The sequence below is a fragment of the Anguilla rostrata genome, chromosome 18, assembly GCF_018555375.3.
Source record: "Anguilla rostrata isolate EN2019 chromosome 18, ASM1855537v3, whole genome shotgun sequence".
Classification (NCBI taxonomy): Eukaryota; Metazoa; Chordata; class Actinopteri; order Anguilliformes; family Anguillidae; genus Anguilla; species Anguilla rostrata.
The window spans coordinates 28,036,015-28,056,970 of record NC_057950.1 but is presented as its reverse complement, the minus strand read 5'-3'; the positions used below and the strand labels follow the sequence as shown (position 1 = coordinate 28,056,970).

The following is a 20,956-nucleotide window of genomic DNA, read 5'->3' as shown; positions in this document are numbered from 1 at the left end:
ATAAACTTCCCATTTGAGTCCATGAGAAGGACCACTTGTGGATCAGGTGTTCTGCTGGTGGGGGGCTGTGTTGCAGAAGGGGGCTGTGCCTTAGGGGTGGGCTGTGCGTCAGGGAGGGGGGAGTGTCTGAGGGGGTGTTGGCCTGTGTGCTGGGGGGGTTTTCTGGCTCTGGTGAATGTTGTGAGTCAGGGGGCATCAGTATGAGTCTGCAGGTCAGCTGGGGGGTGGGCTGTGGTTTGGAGGGGAGTGGAGTGTTTGTCAGTATCTGTGTTTGAATGGGCAGTACAGGGTGTGCATGTGTGTGTCTGTAGCTGCTCTCTCAGATCCTGTAGCTCCATGATGAAGGATCTTTCCCTGCGCTGCGTCTCCTCTTTCACAGAGGCCAGCTGGGCTCAGGGGCCTGGTTGTCCTGCCTCAGTTCTGCGGTCTCTGCTCTCAGGGCAGCGATGGCTGTGCTGTTCTCTCTGCTCTGCTGGTTCTGCTCATCCTGCTGTTGCAGAGGGAGATATGCCTCGGAGAGCCTGGCCATAGTGAGCTCTCTGAACTCTGCAAACTCCAGCTCGAGCAAGGCCAGGGTCTCCCTCATGTGCTGGGTGTCAGATCGGGGAGAAGCGGGGGCAGCACAGGGCAGGTTAGGTACAGTGGTGGGTGTGGTTTTTCTCTGAATCTGAATCCTCTAGCTCTGTGGGGAGCGTGAGGGGACACTTCTCTTTCTCTGCCTCCTCTTTCAGGGCAGGGAAGTGTTTCTCAAAAGCATTCAGGCTGGCCTCAGTAGCACTTTGTATGAGAATAGTCTCATTTGTGTAAATGTTCACATTTAGCACTATACTGTCCAAATGTTCATCTTCACAAACTGTTATTTTGCTCCCCTTTTCTATCCCTCCCTTCTGAATATGAGGGTAGTGCTTACATACAACACTGTGCCAGGCCTTGGTGTTATTTGTGAAAAAAATTAAATTGTTTTTAACCCTATTGTTTGCCTTTTCAGCAAAGTCCACATATAGGGTTTCGGGGTTGTTTCTCATGACATTTAGTTTATGTTTCTTCTTAGCCTTTGCATTTCTCAATTTAGGAGGGTACGAAATCTCCACAGCAGCGTGCTTGGTTACCATGGTGACAGCTCAGAAAATTGATACTTTTCAACAGTTTTAACTGCCACTCCTTCTAGCCTTGGGTTAGCTTCTTAACCACCTCCGTTAAATCTATTGAGCTATGCTAATGTTATCAGATTTTATTTTTACTGTATTAGATACTATATTATTACTTTTAATTAAAGAAAATATGTATTTATTTATCCAAATGTTCTAATTTATGACTAATTTATACAGTTTCTCCCAAGTCTTACCTTTCCTTTTATTTCCTTTAACTTTGGCTTATAGCTTAGCTTTGCTCCTAGCTTTCTCCTAGCTTTGTGTCTTCCCTTGTTATGTCCGTATTTAATTTATTTCCTTTTCTTCTTTTGTTTTTTATTATATTCTGTGTTCTTCTTCTTTTCTTTAATTCTGCTGTTTATCGATTATATGTATTTTGTTTCACATCTAAACACTGTATTTGTTTGATATTTTTAAGAGCTCATTCTTTAAGCAGCCACTCTCTAAGCAGTCTCTCTCTCTCCCCCTCTCTCTCTCTCTCTCTCTCACTCCACTCCACAGAATACAGTTCAATTCAAGTCAAGTTGCTTTATTGGCATGAAATACAAATGTATACATTTTTTCAAGAACTGATTTTGATCAATGGAGTCTTCAATTTCTTGTAGTTTTTTATTATAATGTATCCTTTTCTTTTCTTTTAGGGTCTTTTTGTATTCTCTTAGTTTTTCAACATAATTTTGTCTCATTTCTGTGTTGAGTAGCTGAAGGTGTTTTTTATTGGATAGCAGTCTTAATTCTTTCCTGATATTTCTGCAGTCCTCGTCAAACCACTCTTCTTTTTTCAGTCTCTGTTTGGATGCAGAGCTGTTTTTAGTAAGACCTACTTTACTGGCTGATTCATGATATATATTATTTATTTTTTGTTACAACCATATTTATGCCTAATTGGTTTTGTTGAAACTCTGTTGAGAGAAAGGTGTTAATAACGTTAGTAGTTTCAGGTGAACTGATGACACTCTCTCTCCCCCTCTCAAATTCAAATTCAAATTCAAAATGCTTTATTGGCATGAAATACACTTGTACTTATTGCCAAAGCGTACACATAGAAACAGGAACAGGAAACATGAAATATGAACAACATTGTGGAAACGACAACAATGCAATCAACAGTGTGGCAATGGCCACAACGAGTAGGCTATACAATAATAACAATAATAAAATCATAACAATAATAATAATAACAATAATAATAATAATAATAATAATAATAATAATAATAATAATAATGTAAAAAAAATATAAAAAATTAAAAAAAGATAGAAATTAATAAATAATTAAAATAAATATATTTGTGGTGGTCAACCAGTGTCCCTCAGATTATGGCAGGCCGAGATGTACTTTGCTGCTAGTGGAGCCGTTGGCCTTTCTCCTAGCAGGATTTGCATTTTTTCCTCATTTGTTTGGGAAAGGAAGTCTTTTATAATTAGAGAAAATTTGTTGAAATAATGTGTCCTAATTTCTGAATATTTTTCACAATATTTTTCTCTCTCTCTCTCTCCCAGCTGATGCCACTCTGGGGACGGATGATGGGTTTGATGAGAAGGGCTGCCATTGTGATGTCACAGTGGAGGACCTGACACCGGCACTCAGAGCAGTGATCAGAGCGGTGAGGTGAGACACTGAAGGACCCTCCCCTCTGGGATGGGGGCTACTCCTCCTCTCTGGGATAGGGGCTGCCCCTCCTCTCTGCTCCGGGCTGTAGTGCGCCCCCTGTCCCTGGGATGGGCTCTAGTGCACCCCCTCTCCTCTGGGATGGGGGCTACTCCTCCTCTCTGGGATAGGGGCTGCCCGTCCTCTCTGTCCTGGGCTCCAGTGCGCCCCCTGTCTGTGGGATGGGCACACCAAGCAGGCTGCAGACCCTGTGCTGTTGGGTCACCCTGGTCTTGGGGCTCTGCTGTCTCCTAATATCATGTACAACAACTCTGAGCAGTGAGCATGGGGGAGGTATGTGTGTGTATGTGTGTGTGTGAGTATGTGTGTGTGTGTGTGTGTGTGTGTGCGTGCAAGTATGTGTGTGTGTATGCGTGTGTGCGTGAGCAAGAATATGTGTGTGTGGGTGTGTGTACGAGTGTGTGTGAGTATGTGTGTGTTTGTGTGTGTGTGTGTGTGCGCGAGTATGTGTGTGCTTGCGAGTGTGTGTGTGTGTGTGTGTGTGTGTGTGAGAGTGTGAGTGTGTGTGTGTTAGTGGTGGGTTTCAGATGACCTCTCGTTTCAGTGCCTGATTCTCAGAGTTTATGGTGGGGTCAGTTCTGCCCCCCAGTACCCCCACGTTTCTCCAGCTGTAGGGAGCAGTTGCTCCTGCTTAGTGTCACAGAACCTGCGGAGTGTCCCTCTTTCTTTTTGCCCTGTCTCTTTCTCTCTCCCTGTCCCTCTCTCTCTCTCCCCCTGTTCCTCTCTCTCCCTGTCCCTCTCCCTCTCTCCCCCTGTTCCTCTCTCTCTCACCTTATTCCTCTCTCTCTCCCTGTCCCTCTCTCTCCCTGTCCCTCTCCCTCTCTCCCCCTGTTCCTCTCTCTCTCACCCTATTCCTCTCTCTCTCCCTGTCCCTCTCTCTCTCACCCTGTTCCTCTCTCTCCCTGTCCCTCTCTCTCTCTTTCCCTGTCCCTCTCTCTCTCCCTGTCCCTCTCCCTCTCTTTCCCTGTCCCTCTCTCTCTCACCCTGTCCCTCTCTCTCTCCCTGTCCCTCTCCCTCTCTTTCCCTGTCCCTCTCTCTCTCACCCTGTCCCTCTCCCTCTCTTTCCCTGTCCCTCTCTCTCTCACCCTGTCCCTCTCTCTCCCCCGTTTCTCTCTCTCTCAAATTCAAATTCAAATTCAAATTCAAATGCTTTATTGGCATGACAGATTTAAAAATATATATTGCCAAAGCGTAGTGATAACAGTAATCAACTACAGTAAGAATATATAATTAAAAATAAAAAAGAAGACAAGCAGCAACAACAGTAACAGCATAAATGATAGGAACATAATACTTATTATCTATTAAGTTAACTGAATTAAATTAATTGAAAAAAAAAGTATTTTCTCATTAAGAGTATTATATATATACTCATACATATGCATATACATAGACATATATATACATGCACACATACACACGCATACATATATACATATATATATACATATACACATATATATATACACATATATGTACATACATACGCGCACACACACACACACACACACACACATATATACATACACACACATATACATATACATATACATACAAATACATATGCATATATACACACACACATACATATGTTTGTTGGATGCTCACCCACTGTCTCTCAGGCTGTGACAGGCAAAAACGTATTTAGCTGCGAGTGAGGCTGTCGGTCCTTCTCCTAATAGGACTCACAGCTTTTGGTCTTTTGTTAGGGAGGGAAATTTGTTTAGGAATGTTGAATTTTGGATCTTATTAAAATATGTTTCCCTTATCTGTGAATATTTTTCACAATATAACAGGAAGTGCATCTCTGTCTCTACCTCTCCTGTCTTGCAGTGACCACATATACGTTCTTCTTTGGGTAGCCATGTTTTTTTGTGCCTTCCTTTTTCAATTGCTAAGGTGTGGTCACTGAGCCTGTACTTGGTCAGGATTTGTCTCTGCTTTGTATCTCTGACAGAGAAGAGATACTCTGCCAAATTGTATTCTCTGTTTAGGGCCAAGAAGCAATTAAGTTTATTTTGTGTTTTGGTTTCATTATTCCAGTGTTCCAGATAGGCATCTTTTGTTTGTTTAATTATTTGGTTTACTCTAATTTCTGGTTTTAAAGCAGCGCTGGTCTGAGTTTGGTCAGTGTTTGGTTTTAGTTGGTTAGTGAGTCTCATGACCAGCTGACTGAGAGGACTCTTTTTGGGTTTCAGGTCTTGGTTTCTCAGTGCTTGAAATTGAATTGTGTCTTGGGGACTTGATTTGAGGTGTATCCAAAATTTAAGTGCTCTTTTTTTTAATGTTAATTATCAATGGGTATCTGCCTAATTCTGCCCTGCATGCATTGGTGGGAGTTTTCCTTTGGATGTTTAGTATTGTTCTGCAAAATTCTGCATGCAAGGCCTCTAGTTGTGATAACTGAGTGGACCCCACACTTCACTTCCATATAAGGCAATTGGTTGGATTACACTGTCAAAGATTTTAAGCCAAATTCTAATTGGTATGTCTATTTTGTGAAATTTTCTTCTAATTGCATGAAAGGCTCTGCAGGCTTTTTCTTTTAGTGTATTCACTGCCAGACCAAAGTTTCCTGAGGCACTTATTTTGAGCCCCAGGTAATCATAGAACAGGGAGTGCTCTAGTGCGGTGTTTCCTAGAGTGAACACATGTCTGGTTTCCTGAGATCTGGGTTTCTTTTGGAATATCATTATTTTAGATTTTTTTAAGTTTACTGTCAGTGCCCAGCTCAGAGAGTATTGCACCAGAAAATCCAAATGTTGCTGTAGCCCTTGTTCTGTGGGTGACAGCAACACCAGGTCATCCGAATTGAGTAGGAATTTAACTTCCTTGTTGTTTAGGGTTAAGCCAGGGGTAGCAGATTGTTCCAACAGCACCGCTAACTCATTAATATAGATATTAAAGAGCGTTGGTGACAAGCTGCATCCCTGAAAAACACCTCGTCCTTGAGTGAAGAAATCTGTTCTTTTATTCCCAATTTTTACTCCACATTTATTATTGACATAAATAGATTTTATTATGTCATAAACTTTACCCCCTACACCACTTTGGAGAATTTTATAATATAGTCCTTCTTGCCAAATAGAATCAAAAGCCTTTTTAAAATCTATAAAGCATGCAAAAATTTTACCTTTGCTTTTTTGGTGTACATGTTGATTAATTAGGGTGTGTAGGGTGTAAACATGATCAGTTGTGCAATGTTTTGGTAGAAAGCCAATTTGTCCTTTGCTCAAGACATTGTGTTTCATAACGAAGGCTAGCATTCTGGCATTGATAATGCTGCAGAAAATCTTCCCTAGTTTGCTGCTCACACATATGCCTCGGTAGTTATTAGGGTCAAATTTGTCTCCACTCTTGTAAATTGGGGAAATAAGCCCCTGATTCCAGATATCAGGAAAGCAGCCAGCTTGGAAAACAAGATTGAACAATTTGAGCAGGGCCTGTCTCAGCTCAGGGGTGCTGTGTTTAAGCATCTCTGTCCTGATGCTGTCAGGTCCACATGCTTTTCCAGATTTTAGCTTTTTAATGTTGTCTTCTAATTCTTTCATTCTTCAATTCTTTCATGTCATTCTAATTCTCTCCCCCTGTTCCTCTCTCTCTCCCTGTCCCTCTCCCTCTCTTTCCCTGTCTCTCTCTCTCCCCGTTCCTCTTTCTCTCTCCATGTCCCTTTATCTCTCCCCCTTTCCTTCTTTCTCTCTCCCTGTCCCTCTCTCCCCTTGCCCCTCTTTCTCTCTGCCTGTCCCTCTCTCTCTCTCTCTCTCTCTCTCTCTGTCCATCAGTCAAATTCAAATGCAAATTCAAATTCAAATGCTTTATTGGCATGACATATTTAAAAATACATATTGCCAAAGCGTAGTGATAACAATAATCAACCACAATAAGAACATATATTAAAAAGAAAAAAGAAAACAAGCAGCAACAACAATAACAGCATAAATGACAATAACATAATATTTATTATCTAGTGAATTAACTAAATTAAATTAATTTTTTAAAAGTATTTTCTCAATAAGAGTATTATATATATACTCATACATATACATACACACAAACATACATATATATGTATATATACACACACATACACATACACATACATATATACATATATACATTTCTTCCCCATTCTGATGCTTGGTTTGTAATGATAATGATAATGGTTTGAAATTCAGCAGATTGTCTTGACCATGTCTACATGCCTAAATGCATTGAGTTGCTGCCACATTTTGGCTGATTAGACATTTGCGTTAACGAGCAGTTGAACAGGTGTACCTAATAAAGTGGCTGGTGAGTGTGTGTGTGTGTGTGTGTGTGTGTGTGTATATATATATATATATATATATACATACATACACACACGCATATATACATACACACACATATACACATACATATACATATGCTTGTTAGATGCTTACCCACTGTCCCTCAGGTTGTGACAGGCAAAAACGTATTTAGCTGCGAGTGAGGCTGTCGGTCCTTCTCCTGATAGGACTCACAGCTTTTGATCATTTGTTAGGGAGGGAAATTTGTTTTGGAATTTTGAAATTTGGATCTCATTAAAATATGTTTTCCTTATCTGTGAATATTTTTCCCAATATAGCACACTCTCTTCCCCTGTCCCTCTCTCTCTCCCTCTCCCCATCTATCCATCTCTCTTTCTCCTTCTCACCTTCCCCCTGTGTCCATCTTTCTCCCCCTGTCCCTCTCCTCAAATTCAAATTCAAAGTCAAATTGCTTTATTGGCATGAAATACATTTGTAGATATTGCTAAAGTGTATACACAGAAACAGAAATAGGAATAGGAATACAAACAACATGAAATACAAACAACATTGTGGTAATGACAACAATGCAAACAACAGTGTGGTAATGGCCACCGTGAATAGGCTATATAATAATAATAATAATAATAATAATAATAATGTAGAAAAAAGAAAATGAAAAAAAAAGAAATATTAATTAATTAATAATTAAAATAAATATATTTGTGGTGGTCAACCAGTGTCCCTCAGATTATGGCAGGCCGAGATGTACTTTGCTGCTAGTGGAGCTGTTGGCCTTTCTCCTAGCAGGATTTGCATTTTTTTCTCATTTGTTTGGGAAAGGAAGTCCTTTATAATTAGAGAAAATTTGTTGAAGTAATGAGTCTCTCTCTCTCTCTCCCACTCCCCCTCTCCCCCGTCCCTCTTTCCCTCTGCTTGTCCCTCTCACCTATTCCTCTCTCCATCTCCCCCTGTCCCTCTCTCTCTCTGTCCATCTCTCCTCCTGTCCCTCTCTCTCTCCCCCGTCCCTCTCTCTCTCTCTCTCTCTCTAATGTTCTGGCTATGTTGTAGGTGGTATGGGGGTTGGTGTTGTTTGGGGGTAGCTCAATTGGGTGGGATATAAGATATGTTTATTATTATCAGTATGGTTTGTTCCTTTATTTTTTATTTCTAATTCGCTTCGTTTAAAGTTATGTTAAATAAACGTTTTTTTAAAAGTCAAAAGTCTCTCTCTCTCTCTTCTTCTACCCCCTCTCCCCCTGTTCCTCTCTTCTCTCTCTCTGCTGCTTCCCAGCCAGTGTAAACAGGCTCAGGACACAAACCTCTCCTTTCTCAGGGTGTTGAATTTAGTTTCTCACAGACAGAAATGTGTTTACTTTCTTTTGTCTCTTCAGCAGGTTATTTCATTTCTTTCTGATTTTCATTCCTTTTGATGTTGTTATTATTATTATTATTATTATTATTATTATTATTAAATGTGATGAGGTTGTTCGTGAAAACGCTGCGCCTCTCTTGCCGTAGCCAAAGTTATTCATTTCAGCTGGTCATTTTTAGCTTTTGATTGCCCTCTAGTGGTAGTATTTCCATAGTGCGATCAATCACAAGACCTGAAATATGTAGCCACACATTAAACCTCTGTGTAATTATGTGCTTTGATTATTTCAAGACAGAAAAAAGAAAAACAGGGACAATTATTCTTCTTTAGGCTGTTTGTACAATCATGGAGCACGCTGCTTACATACCATTTGAATCAATCATGGAGCATGCTGCTTACACACCATTTAAATCTACAAAATCCTGTCCAGTTCAAGATTGTTACAACATGGCCAGCTGTCAACTGTTCAACTGTTTGTACCCCTTCAACAACATTCAATCCAATACACTGTCAGAGTAACAGAATCATCCATTTTCCAAATGCAGCGTTCAGTCACTTGGAATGCCGTCGCTGCTGTGCTGGGTGCACGCGCATTGCCATTGGACAGCCATGTTTTTTTCCCATTACAGGATATGGGGCTAGCTGTTGGGGCTGTTGTTTTTCTTATCTTTCTTATATTCTCTATCCTGATACTTAAGCAACACCTGGAAGCTCCACGCAAAAAAAACATCTAGGAAGCCCCTAGAATAATGAGACGTCTGATGACAGGTCTTCAGTGAGTGTGTCTTTTTTCCATGGTGGCGCCTGTCCTGGTCTTTACAGGATAATGAAGTTCCACGTGGCGAAGAAGAAGTTCAAGGAGACGCTGCGGCCGTACGATGTGAAGGACGTGATCGAGCAGTACTCCGCCGGACACCTGGACATGCTGTGTAGAATCAAGAGCCTGCAGACACGGTGAGATGGAGAGACAGGCAGACACAGTGAGACAGACACGGTGAGACAGACAGACAGACACAGTGAGATAGACAGAAACGGTGAGACAGACAGACAGACACGGTGAGACACAGTGAGACAGACAGACACAGTGAGATGGAGAGACAGACAGACACAGTGAGACAGACAGACAGACACAGTGAGACAGATAGACACGGTGAGATGGAGAGACAGGCAGACACAGTGAGACAGACAGACAGACAGACACAGTGAGACACAGTGAGACAGACAGACATGGTGAGATGGAGAAACAGACAGACACAGTGAGACACAATGAGACAGACAGACAGACAAGGTGAGATGGACAGACAAACAGACTCAGCGAGACAGACAGACACGTGAGATGGACAGACAGGCAGACACAGTGAGACAGACAGACAGACAGACACTGCGAGACACAGTGAGACAGACAGACACGGTGAGATGGACAGACAAACAGACATCCTGAGACGGACAGGCAGGGTGAGACAGACAGACAGACACAGTGAGACAGACAGACAGGCAGACTCAGTGAGACAGGCAGACATGGTGAGACAGACAGATGGACAGACACGGTGACACAGACAGACAGACAGAGTGAGACAGACAGACACGGTGAGACACAGTGAGACAGACAGACAGACACGTGAGACGGACAGATAAACAGACTCAGTGAGACATACAGACACGGTGAGACAGACAGACAGACATGGTGAGACATACAGACACGGGGAGACAGACAGACAGGCAGACACAGTGAGACAGACAGACACGGGGAGACAGACAGACAGGCAGACACAGTGAGACAGACAGACATGGTGAGACACAGTGAGATAACACAGGGAGGCAGACAGACAGACAGACACGGTGAGACAGACAGACAGGGTGAGACAGACAGACAGGCAGACACAGTGAGACAGACAGACACGGGGAGTCAGACAGACAGGCAGACACAGTGAGACAGACAGACATGGTGAGGCAGATAGACACAGGGAGACAGACAGACACTGTGAGACAGACAGACAGGGTGAGACAGACAGACATGGGGAGACAGACAGACAGACAGGCAGACACAGTGAGACAGACAGACAGGCAGATGCAGTGAGACAGACAGACACGGTGAGACAGACAGACAGGTAGACACAGTGAGACAGACAGACACGGTGAGACAGACAGACAAGTAGCCACAGTGAGACAGATAGACACGGTCAGACAGACAGGCAGACACAGTGAGACAGACGCGGTGAGACAGACAGGTGAGACACAGTGAGACAGACACTGTGAGACAGACAGTCACGGTAAGACACAGTGAGACAGACAGACACGGTGAGACAGACAGACAGGTAGACACAGTGAGACAGACAGACACGGTGAGACAGACAGACAAGTAGCCACAGTGAGACAGATAGACACGGTCAGACAGACAGGCAGACACAGTGAGACAGACGCGGTGAGACAGACAGACGTGGTGAGACACAGTGAGACAGACACTGTGAGACAGACAGTCACGGTAAGACACAGTGAGACAGACAGACACGGTGAGACAGACAGACAGGTAGCCACAGTGAGACAGATAGACACAGTGAGACAGACAGACAGGCAGACACAGTGAGACAGACACACATACAGACACTGTGAGACACTGTGAGACAGACAGTTACGGTGAGTCACGGTGAGACAGACAGACAGACACTGTGAGACACCGTGAGACAGACAGTTATGGTGAGACACAGTGAGACAGACAGTCACGGTGGCGGTACTGTACCTGCTCACATGGAAGAAACGTCGGACATTCCATGTACACCACATACATACCAGTCATATGCTGCAGGTGGCTTAGACGTGTGTGTGTTTGTGAGTGCGTGTGTGAGTGTATGTGTGAGTGCGTGTGTGTGTGTGTGTGTGAGTGTGAGTGTGTGTGTGCATGTAAATGGTAAATGGAATGCATGCATTTATATAGCGCTTTTATCCAAAGCGCTTTACAATTGATGCCTCTCATATGTATGTATGTGTAAGTGTAAGTGTGTGAGTGTGCATGTGTAAGTGTGTGAGTGTGTGCGTGAGTTTGTGTGTGTGTGTGTATGTGTGTGAGTGTGTGTGTGAGTGCGTGAGTGTGTGTGTGTGAGTGTATGTGTAAGTGTGTGTGTGAGTGTATGTGTAAGTGTGTGTGTGTGTGTGTGAGTGTGTGTGTGTGAGTGTATGTGTAAGTGTGTGTGTGTGTTCACTGATCCGTGTGTCTGCACTCTCCCATGCAGGCTGGACTCCATTGTGGGTCCACAGCAGCCCCTCAGCAGCAGAGCCAAGACCTTTTCCTCTCCCTCCCTGCACTTGTATTACAGCCACAAGAGGAAGCCCTCGAACCCGGGGTCAGGCCCCAGCCCAACACACAGGGTCATCCGGGAGGCGAACTTGCCTATGCCTGCATCTCTCCAGTTGTGATTAAGCACTCACTGTTTCTCTATAAAACTATCCTGGAGATTTTGGGGTCTCCACGTGTCTGCTGAAATTCACAAGGCTCGCATTCACCTCTGAAGCAATGCGTAGCAATCATTGCACTACGTGAGTTGCATAATTCAGCCTCACTCTTCACAAAGAGCAGGCCACAAAGGGCACAATGACCCACGGAAAAAAAGTAATTTCATCACCAGAGAGAAGTCTGGATATCAAAACAGCAGAGATGTTACAAGTTGAAAACATTCAAGCTTTCTGAGCCTAAAATTAACAGCAAATAATGAGACCTGATAATGAGATAGCTCATGATCTCCCACAGAAAGAACATACAAAGACTTTCAATACATTTCTTCCCAGAGCTGAAACTCTTACTGAATGCGTTAATGAAACATTCACCCAGAAATGTACTGGAACAGTGACAGCAGTACACCCCCAGATAAACCCACATGCAGTCCCCAAGTGGACAGACGCCTGTAGGGCTTCGCCTCCCAGATGGCCCTTGGTTGGGCAGGAAATGCCGCGGTGGTAGTGAAGTGCCTTATTGCTGTGGTGTTGTGAAAACTGTTATAACCTTCCCTTTCAATCTTTTGCATGGCGTAGTATTTAGGAGCTGTCTGAATCTAATGAATAATTGCCGTGTGCAGATGTACCGCATAATTAACTTGTCTTTGTCCTAACCATGCTAATTTGAAAATGATTCTGTATCAGATGATTAAAGTCATTATCACCATTCAGGCACTTGGCAGTAGAGAGAAGAATCTTGGGCGACTAAATGCAAATAAAATTAGCATGGATGTATGCTCTAGATTAATAAATGAACACCAACACCAACACCAGATACAGCAATAAATTAAAACATGAAGCCATTTTACAAATTAATACATAAAACAGTAATTGAAAACTATGATTTAGGGGAAAGTACAGTAGGTCTGCAGGGGGATGTAAGAAATTCCTGATAAAACAGGTGCATTTTAATTATAAAAACAAACTGTGGCATTCAGTTGTAAGCAGGGTATTAGTGTTGTACACAGTTCCAGAATGACTGAACAGAATTACTCACTTTCCATTTTAAATTATTGGTTAATAAAAGTGTCTGTAGATGAGGCTTACTGGTGTGCATGTGGAAGTAGTGTATGGTACTGTACCTTTGAGTTGCCTTTGTTGAACCTGGAAGTGAGCTGTTTATAGGAGGAGTGAGCTGTTTGTAGGAGGAGTGGGCTGTCTGTAGGAGGAGTGGGCTGTTTGGAGGAGGAGTGGGCTGTCTGTAGGAGGAGTGAGCTGTCTGTAGGAGGAGTGGGCTGTCTGTAGGAGGAGTGAGCTGTTTGGAGGAGGAGTGGGCTGTTTGTAGGAGGAGTGGGCTGTTTGGAGGAGGAGTGAGTGTCTGTAGAGAGGCTGTTGTAGAGAGTGAGCTGTTTGGAGGAGGAGTGGCTGTCTGTAGAGGAGTGGTTTTGAGGAGAGGGGCTGTTTGTGGAGGAGTGGGCTGTTTGGAGGAGGAGTGGGCTGTCTGTAGGAGGAGTGAGCTGTCTGTAGGAGGAGTGGGCTTTTTGGAGGAGGAGTGGGCTTTCTGTAGGAGGATTGGCCTGTCTGTTGGAGGAGTGAGCTGTCTGTAGGAAGAGTGAGGTGTTTGGAGGAGGAGTGAGTTGTCTGTAGGAATAGTGAGGTGTTTGGAGGAGGAGTGAGCTTTCTGTAAGAGGAGTGAGTTGTCTGTAGGAAGAGAGAGCTGTTTGGAGGAGGAGTGAGCTGTCTGTAGGAGGAGTGAGGTGTTTGGAGGAGGAGTGAGTTGTCTGTAGGAATAGTGAGGTGTTTGGAGGAGGAGTGAGTTTTCTGTAAGAGGAGTGAGTTGTCTGTAGGAAGAGAGAGCTGTTTGGAGGAGGAGTGAGCTGTCTGTAGGAGGAGTGAGCTGTTTGTAGGAGGAGTGAGCTGTTTGTAGGAGGAGTGAGCTGTTTGTAGGAGGAGTGAGGTGTTTGGAGGAGGAGTGAGCTGTTTTTAGTAGACCCTGCTGTTCTTGCTTTTCTGTATCAGCAAGAGGTAGACAGCTAATGTGAAACCTATCACATGTCTATTAGCTCCATTAAAAATCCCATTTTTGGTTCCCAGAACATTCCCAGAAAGTTAGGCTCCATGTTCAGAACATTCACATTTGTGAGACACCTTGGATATCTCTTTATGCCTCAAGGAGCTTTGCAGGCTTATGAATTCATTCAGCTTTGTTAATGGTTTGAATTGTGGATGGGCATTCATTGGAACTTCACCAGAGAAGTTAGCTATGTCACTAATCTGTACGGTCTGAAAATCTGTCCTTTATTAGGTTAATTCCTTATTAATGATTACCATAAAGGGATGTTGACCGTACATTTATATGTGACATGCCTGGAGCATTTTTCTGCCACTTTGACAGAAATTGTTAGGGGGAATAAATGCTTGCTAAGACTGTTTGGGGGATGTTTTGGCGCAATCTTACCTCGTAATTTAAACTATGAAGTTCCCCGTTGACCTTGAAATGCTTTGTTTCAGCAAATTGATTGAGTGACTGAATCATTCTGAAAGCACAACACACATGATTCTTAATACAAGAGAGATAAAAATCATTAACCAGTTTGAATCAAATTTCTAAATATATCTTGCTTTAAAATCGCTTCCTAACCCCATTCTTAATGTAGTGAATTGTCTCTTCTGAGTAGTGTGTAGTGTAGATTCCAGAGTGCTGCATACTGATTGATGTAGACTTCTGAGTGCTGCATGCTCATTGGTGTAGATTCCTGAGTGCCGTGTGCTGATTGGTGTAGATTACCGAGTTCTGCATGCTGATTGGTGTAGATTTCTGAGAGCTGTGTGATGATTGGTGTTGATTCCAGGGTACTGTGTTCTGACTGGTGTGATTCCTGAGTGCTGCGTGGTGATCGCTGTAGATCACAGAGTGCTGTGTGCTGATTGGTGTAGATTCTAGAGTGCTGTGTGCTGATTGGTGTAGATTCCAGAGTGCTGCATGCTGATTGGTGTAGATTCCAGAGTGCTGTGTGCTGATTGGTATAGATTCCAGAGTGCTGTGTGCTGATTGGTATAGATTCCAGAGTGCTGTGTTCTCATTGGTAAAGATTACCGAGTGCTGTGTGCAGTTTGGTGTAGATTCCTGAGTGCTGTGTGCTGATTGGTGTGGATTCCCAAGATCTGCGTGACAATTGGTGTAGATTCCAGGGTACTGTGTGCTGTTTGGTGTAGATTCCAGAGTGCTACATGCTGATTGGTGTAGATTCCTGAGTGCTGTGTGCTGATTGGTATAGATTACCGAGTGCTGCATGCTGATTGGTGTAGATTCCCGAGAGCTGCGTGATGATTGGTGTTGATTCCAGGGTACTGCGTGCTGTTTGGTGTAGATTCCAGAGTGCTGCGTGCTGATTGGTGTAGATTCTGGAGTGCTCCGTGCTGATTAGTGTAGATTCCTGAGTGCTGCGTGCTGATTGGTGTAGATTCCAGAGTGCTGCGTGCTTATTGGTGTGTGGTGGCTGCATGGCCCCGCCTCTCTGCCTGCTGCCCCAGAGGAGTGACTGTGCGGCTGACAGGTGTGTCTGCCCTCTCCCACGCAGGCTGGAGGCCTCTGCTGGTCCGCCGCCCGGTCTACGCAGCAGAGCCAAGAACTTTTCCTCTCCCTCCCTGCACTTGTATTACAGCCAGCACAAGAGGAAGCCCTCGAACCCGGGGTTAGGCCCTAAACCATGCCCCAGCTCCACTCCATCCCCAGACGCACAGAGAGTGGGGCTGAGGGGACTGGGGGGGGCACGGGCGTATGTGTGTTCTTTGCTGTCATCAGGGAGTCCAATGCTGCTAAATCTCGTGATGCATGATGGACAACAACTGGGTTTATCAGCAGGGTCAGAACATGGCGGGTTTATCAGTAGGGTCAGAACATGGCGGGTTTATCAGCAGGGTCAGAACGTGGCGGGTTTATCAGTAGGGTCAGACAGAACGTGGCGGGTTTATCAGCAGGGTCAGAACATGGCGGGTTTATCAGCAGGGTCAGAACCTGGCGGGTTTATCAGCAGGGTCAGACAGAACCTGGCGGATTTATCAGCAGGGTCAGACAGAACATGGCGGGTTTATCAGTAGGGTCAGACAGAACGTGGCGGGTTTATCAGCAGGGTCAGACAGAACGTGGCGGGTTTATCAGTAGGGTCAGACAGAACGTGGCGGGTTTATCAGCAGGGTCAGAACGTGGCGGGTTCATCAGCAGGGTCAGCAAGTTCCCCTCTGCCCGGCAGTTTGTCACTGTCAGTGTGCCTGAGCACAGAAAGAGCAGAATCTTCACATGCAGTACCCCTGCCATGCAGCTGGGGGCGGCATAGCACAAATTCCAAATGCAGAGAGAAAGAAAAGAGGGGGAAATTGTGGAGGATGTAGTCCCGGACCCAATTCACACCAACAAATTACAGTGATAGTGGCTATTCAACTCTCCGATTCTCCATCAGTAATGAGGAAATTAAAGCGCTGGCTTCAAAGCCAGTGCTGACCCAGCATGCATTGCATTGCTTAATGCCGAGAGTCTTAAATGTTTTAAATGTTTAAATTTAAATGTTAATTTAAATTTAACATTTAAATATGATTTGTCTGATGTCTCATTTTCAAAAGACAGTTATCATGGTCATCGCAGCACTGTCTTATTTGCAAGCAAGTGTTGTCTGTAATCCACAAATTTTGTCCAATTTGAGTGCACTGATAACGCTGATCTAAACTGCAGTGATCATTATTTGCAATGACGTATAAAAGGTGGCTGACTGTGCTCAATTCTCGAGTGATATCCTTTTAGGTGGTGATGATTTATTATTGATAATTCATTCTTTGTAAATTCCGCCCAGAATTCTCGTCGGAGCAAACCAAAAGCGTATCCCACGCAAATGCCGCTTTTGTAACTTAACAGAGGAGGAGTGTTTAGGAGGTGAATTGGGACTGGGGGGTAGGGTGCCTTATTTTTTCTCCTTTCCTAGTATGGGATGTCAGGCGGGTCAAAACTATGTGAAACTGACGTCTGGATTCACACGCTGTCGATGTCGGCTCATCCCATTCGCTTATTTTATCTGCTTGCTTCCTTTCCTTGCTCCGCGCTCCACCCATTACTGGACCCGAGGAAAGGAAGCAAGGGAAGGTTGTGGGGATGCAGCAGGAAACAAGGAAATGTGTTTAAGGCAGTTGGAACGTCCCTGCTCTTTCAACCATCAGTTTGAAGCCTCGTCAATTACAGACACGGCAGACGGGGACAGGTGGACGCACAGGTCGATTACTTATATGTCACATGTTCTGAAAAAAATACTTCAGCAAAAGATGCACTCGTGTTTTCCTTGCTGAAGAATTCTTTTGGAGCCTCCTAGCTCTTTGAAGGACCATTTAACGTGTTGGAATGTCCTCAAAGACAGCGCACCTCTATCGATTTCCAGGTCAGTCAAGGTCGGAGACAAAGAACAAATAAAATAATTGATTGAAATGCACCACGTTGAGTCCAGACATCAATTTCACGTACATTTTGACCCGTTTGGCCTTCCATACTACAAGGAGCCAAGGAAAGGAAGCAAGGAGGTAAAAAAGAGGTTGGAACTCTCCCATAGTTGTGCTCCTAACCATACTATTTTAAAAAAGGAATAAATCTTCAAGCTTTTGACTCCCAGATGACCTAGAAATAGAACATTTTTTATGCCTTGCCTTAAATGTAGTAATAATGCCTTTTTCTCCTTACTGTTAGTGTGCTGTCTCTTAATGTGTAGGAGGCTGTAGTTTCTAACATACCTGTGTCTTCCCTTCCTAATCTCCTGCATAGAGTTCTCTTTGGTGCCGTGGGAAGTGTCATCATTTTACATAGATTATATATCGGCCAGCCATCTCTTCATTATTCATTCTCCTGTCAGTCTTATAAGGGAAACTTCTGCCCATAACTAGTGCTGAGCGATTAAAAGACATTTCGTATGTGTAAGTTTTTCAATAATTAATTGGTTGCTATCGGTTCGATTATTTGAATTGTCGTAATTCGGTGGATAAACAGTATTTTTCTCCAAACTCGGTGTGGTCATTTTTTAAATTGTAGTTTTTAAAGGGCGGATACTCAACGCAGTTTGCACAGAAGTAAGCATTGCAATAACGACAAGGACCATAATCCATTTCGCCTACGCACGCGCAAGTGACTTGGCAGTTCGGAAACACAGTACTACTACACGTGACACGAACGAGCGAGATGGACCGAAGTACATGTAGGCCTACTCTGAGGGCTCTGTGCCGACTGTGCAACTGCAACCTTTAATAAAAATGGTATTTTTGACTCGGTAGAATGTTATATCTACCTCGAAATTGGTCAGTTCTAATGATTTTGTTAACGTTGCTAGTTAACTTGCTAACGTGTCTTGCGAGGAACACTGAAAACAGTAGGCTGGTTAACGTTCACCTGCCAAAGATTAAATCTCTTCACTTCCAGAGCCAATAGTGTATGAAAAGGGAGATACATTATAAAGTCAACAAATAAAAAATGAAATATACACACCTGAAATTCACACATAGATAAAATTGATAATAATTTATAATAGTGATTTGCTTTTTAAATAGACAGTTTGAAAGCTCTTTTTAAAAAATTGTTCAAAAAGATTTTCAAATGTCATCATTTCATGGTACATTTTTTTTTTATCGAAATTGAAACTGATTAATTTCCAAAACTGAAATCTAACCAAACTCAAAAAGCACTAATCGCTCAGCACTACCCATAACTGATCTGTAGTTTAAATTGAGTTATTTTTTAAAATAAAGAATGTAACACTGCTGACCAGTGTTCTGTAATTCTATTTAAAATTCATAGTTGCTGCTCTTGTGTGTTAGAGTTTTCCTCTTGCAGATATACTAGTGAATTTCACCCTCCTTTTCTCTTTGTTGAGGAAGTACCTTCAGGGGGAAATGTAACTTTTTTTCATTAAAGGAATTCCAGTTCTCAGTTCTAACTCTTATTTATTGTCTGTAGATAATCTTTTCCCCTTAACAAGCTGTGCTATAGATTTCAGTGTGTCGGCTCTGACTTGCTTCACTCTAACTGGAGATCGGACGCTTTGTCTTGCTGTGGTGTGTGTTTTGGCAGAGGCCGGTTTAACACAAACCGATTCTCTTCACGACAAGCCTCTCCTGTTTATCACAGGGTGGACCAGATCTTGGGCAAAGGACAGAACAGCGTGGACAGGAAGCTGCGAGACAAGGCCCACCCTGAGGGGGACTCGCTGGAGGACATGAGCATGCTCGGCCGCGTGTGTAAGGTGGAGCGCCAGGTGAGCTGGTCACGTGACTTCGCGCGTTTCATAAGAGATCTTAAAGACCCTGTCTGAACGCAATCCATTATTGTGAAGGCAATGATGAGTATTATTGCTGGTATTATGTAGCTGATAATGTGCTGTGTGCACGCCACTGCAGGTGCAGTCCATTGAAAGCAAGCTGGACTCCCTGCTGGATATTTACCGGCAGGTTCTTCGGAAGGGCTCGTCTGCGGCCCTGCCCCTGTTTGAGCTGGATCAGACCTCGGACTACCAGAGCACCTGCTCCACCCACATGAGCTGCAGCTCGGTGTCCCGCTCCACGAGCGCCCACCTGCCTCGCGGCCTGCAGCTCGCCCTGGCCCCCACCGAGCTGGGCCTGAGCGCGCCCCCGCCCCTCAGCCCCGGCCAGCCCCCCACCCCCGACAGCGCCTCCACAAACTCCCCGCCTCCCATCCTTACGCCCAGCAGCCTCCCCCGGAGTCAGTACCCTGACCTAGCCAGGCCCCCCCCTGCCCCGTCCGGTCCAGCCACGCTCCAGCTGCCCCCCATGCCTCCACCCCCAGGCCGTCCCGTCTGCATTATCCCCATCGCCAGCCCGGAGGTGCAGCCGGCCAACCTCGCGGGTACGTGCCTGGCCGCCGCGGGGGTTGGTGCGGACGCAGGCTACGCCCAAGGGGGCGAGCCTCTGCAGGGGAACAAGCCCAGCGCCAAGGAGGAGGGGTCCTGGCAGAGGCACACCAGTCTGGAGATGGATCCATTAGGGTCGCTGTCCCCGTCGCCGCCGGCCTGTCCCGCCCTCGGCGACCGCGTCCTGGGGAAGTCCCTGTCGGCGCAGGACCTCCTGCAGCCCGCGGACGACCCTGGACCCGCCCCCTCTCCCGGCAGCAGTGGCCACGAACGCGCGGGGGACTGGGGCCAAACGGAACTCTTCATCAGCGACAAGGACCTGGACGTGCGCGTGGAGAGCTTCAGCTTCCTGCCGCGGCCGACTGTGGACGGCGCCTTCCCCTCCGGCAGCGGCGGGTCGGCCGGCAGCCTTAGCGGGAGCTGCAAAGCCACCGGCAGCACCGAGTCTCTGAGCATGCCCCACGTGCGGCTAAAATAGACACGCTGCAGAATGCCCCACATGCGGCTAAAATAGACACGCTGCAGAATGCCCCACATGCGGCTAAAATAGACACGCTGCAGAATGCCCCATGGCTGAAATAGACACACTGCAGAATGCCCCACATGCGGCTAAAATAGACACGCTGCAGAATGCCCCATGGCTGAAATAGACACACTGCAGAATGCCCCATGGCTGAAATAGACACACTGCAGAATGCCCCACATGCGGCTAAAATAGACACGCTGCAGAATGCCCCACATGCGGCTAAAATAGACACGCTGCAGAATGCCCCACATGCGGCTAAAATAGACACGCTGCAGAATGCCCCACATGCGGCTAAAATAGACACGCTGCAGAATGCCCCACATGCAGCTAAAATAGACCACGCTGCAGAATGCCCACATGCGCTAAAATAGACACGCTGCAGAATGCCCCACATGCGGCTAAAATAGATACGCTGCAGAATGCCGCACATGCGGCTAAAATAGACATGCTGCAGAATGCCGCACATGCGGCTAAAATAGACACACTGCAGAATGCCCCACATGCGGCTAAAATAGACACGCTGCAGAATGCCCCACATGCGGCTAAAATAGACACGCTGCAGAATGCCCCACATGCGGCTAAAATAGACACGCTGCAGAATGCCCCACATGCGGCTAAAATAGACACGCTGCAGAATGCCCCATGAC

The 20,956-nt window shown here is 45.0% G+C and overlaps 1 protein-coding gene across 8 annotated transcripts in view; it reads left to right on the top strand.

Annotated features, from left to right (window-relative positions):
• Positions 1–20,631, top strand: part of kcnq5a (potassium voltage-gated channel, KQT-like subfamily, member 5a) — a 187,041-nt gene extending 166,410 nt beyond the window's left edge. For 3 of the 8 annotated variants that reach the window (XM_064317331.1, XM_064317330.1, XM_064317329.1), the window contains 6 exons: positions 2,654–2,762; positions 9,288–9,419; positions 11,693–11,803; positions 15,473–15,586; positions 19,045–19,171; positions 19,314–20,631. In XM_064317331.1, coding sequence (XP_064173401.1) covers positions 2,654–2,762; positions 9,288–9,419; positions 11,693–11,803; positions 15,473–15,586; positions 19,045–19,171; positions 19,314–20,261 — 1,541 coding nt within the window. In that variant the 3' untranslated portion in view covers positions 20,262–20,631. The remainder of the gene's footprint in view (positions 1–2,653; positions 2,763–9,287; positions 9,420–11,692; positions 11,804–15,472; positions 15,587–19,044; positions 19,172–19,313) is intronic. The other 5 variants (XM_064317337.1, XM_064317336.1, XM_064317335.1 and 2 more) reach the window with 2 other exon arrangements.
• The last annotated feature ends 325 nt before the right edge of the window (positions 20,632–20,956 follow it).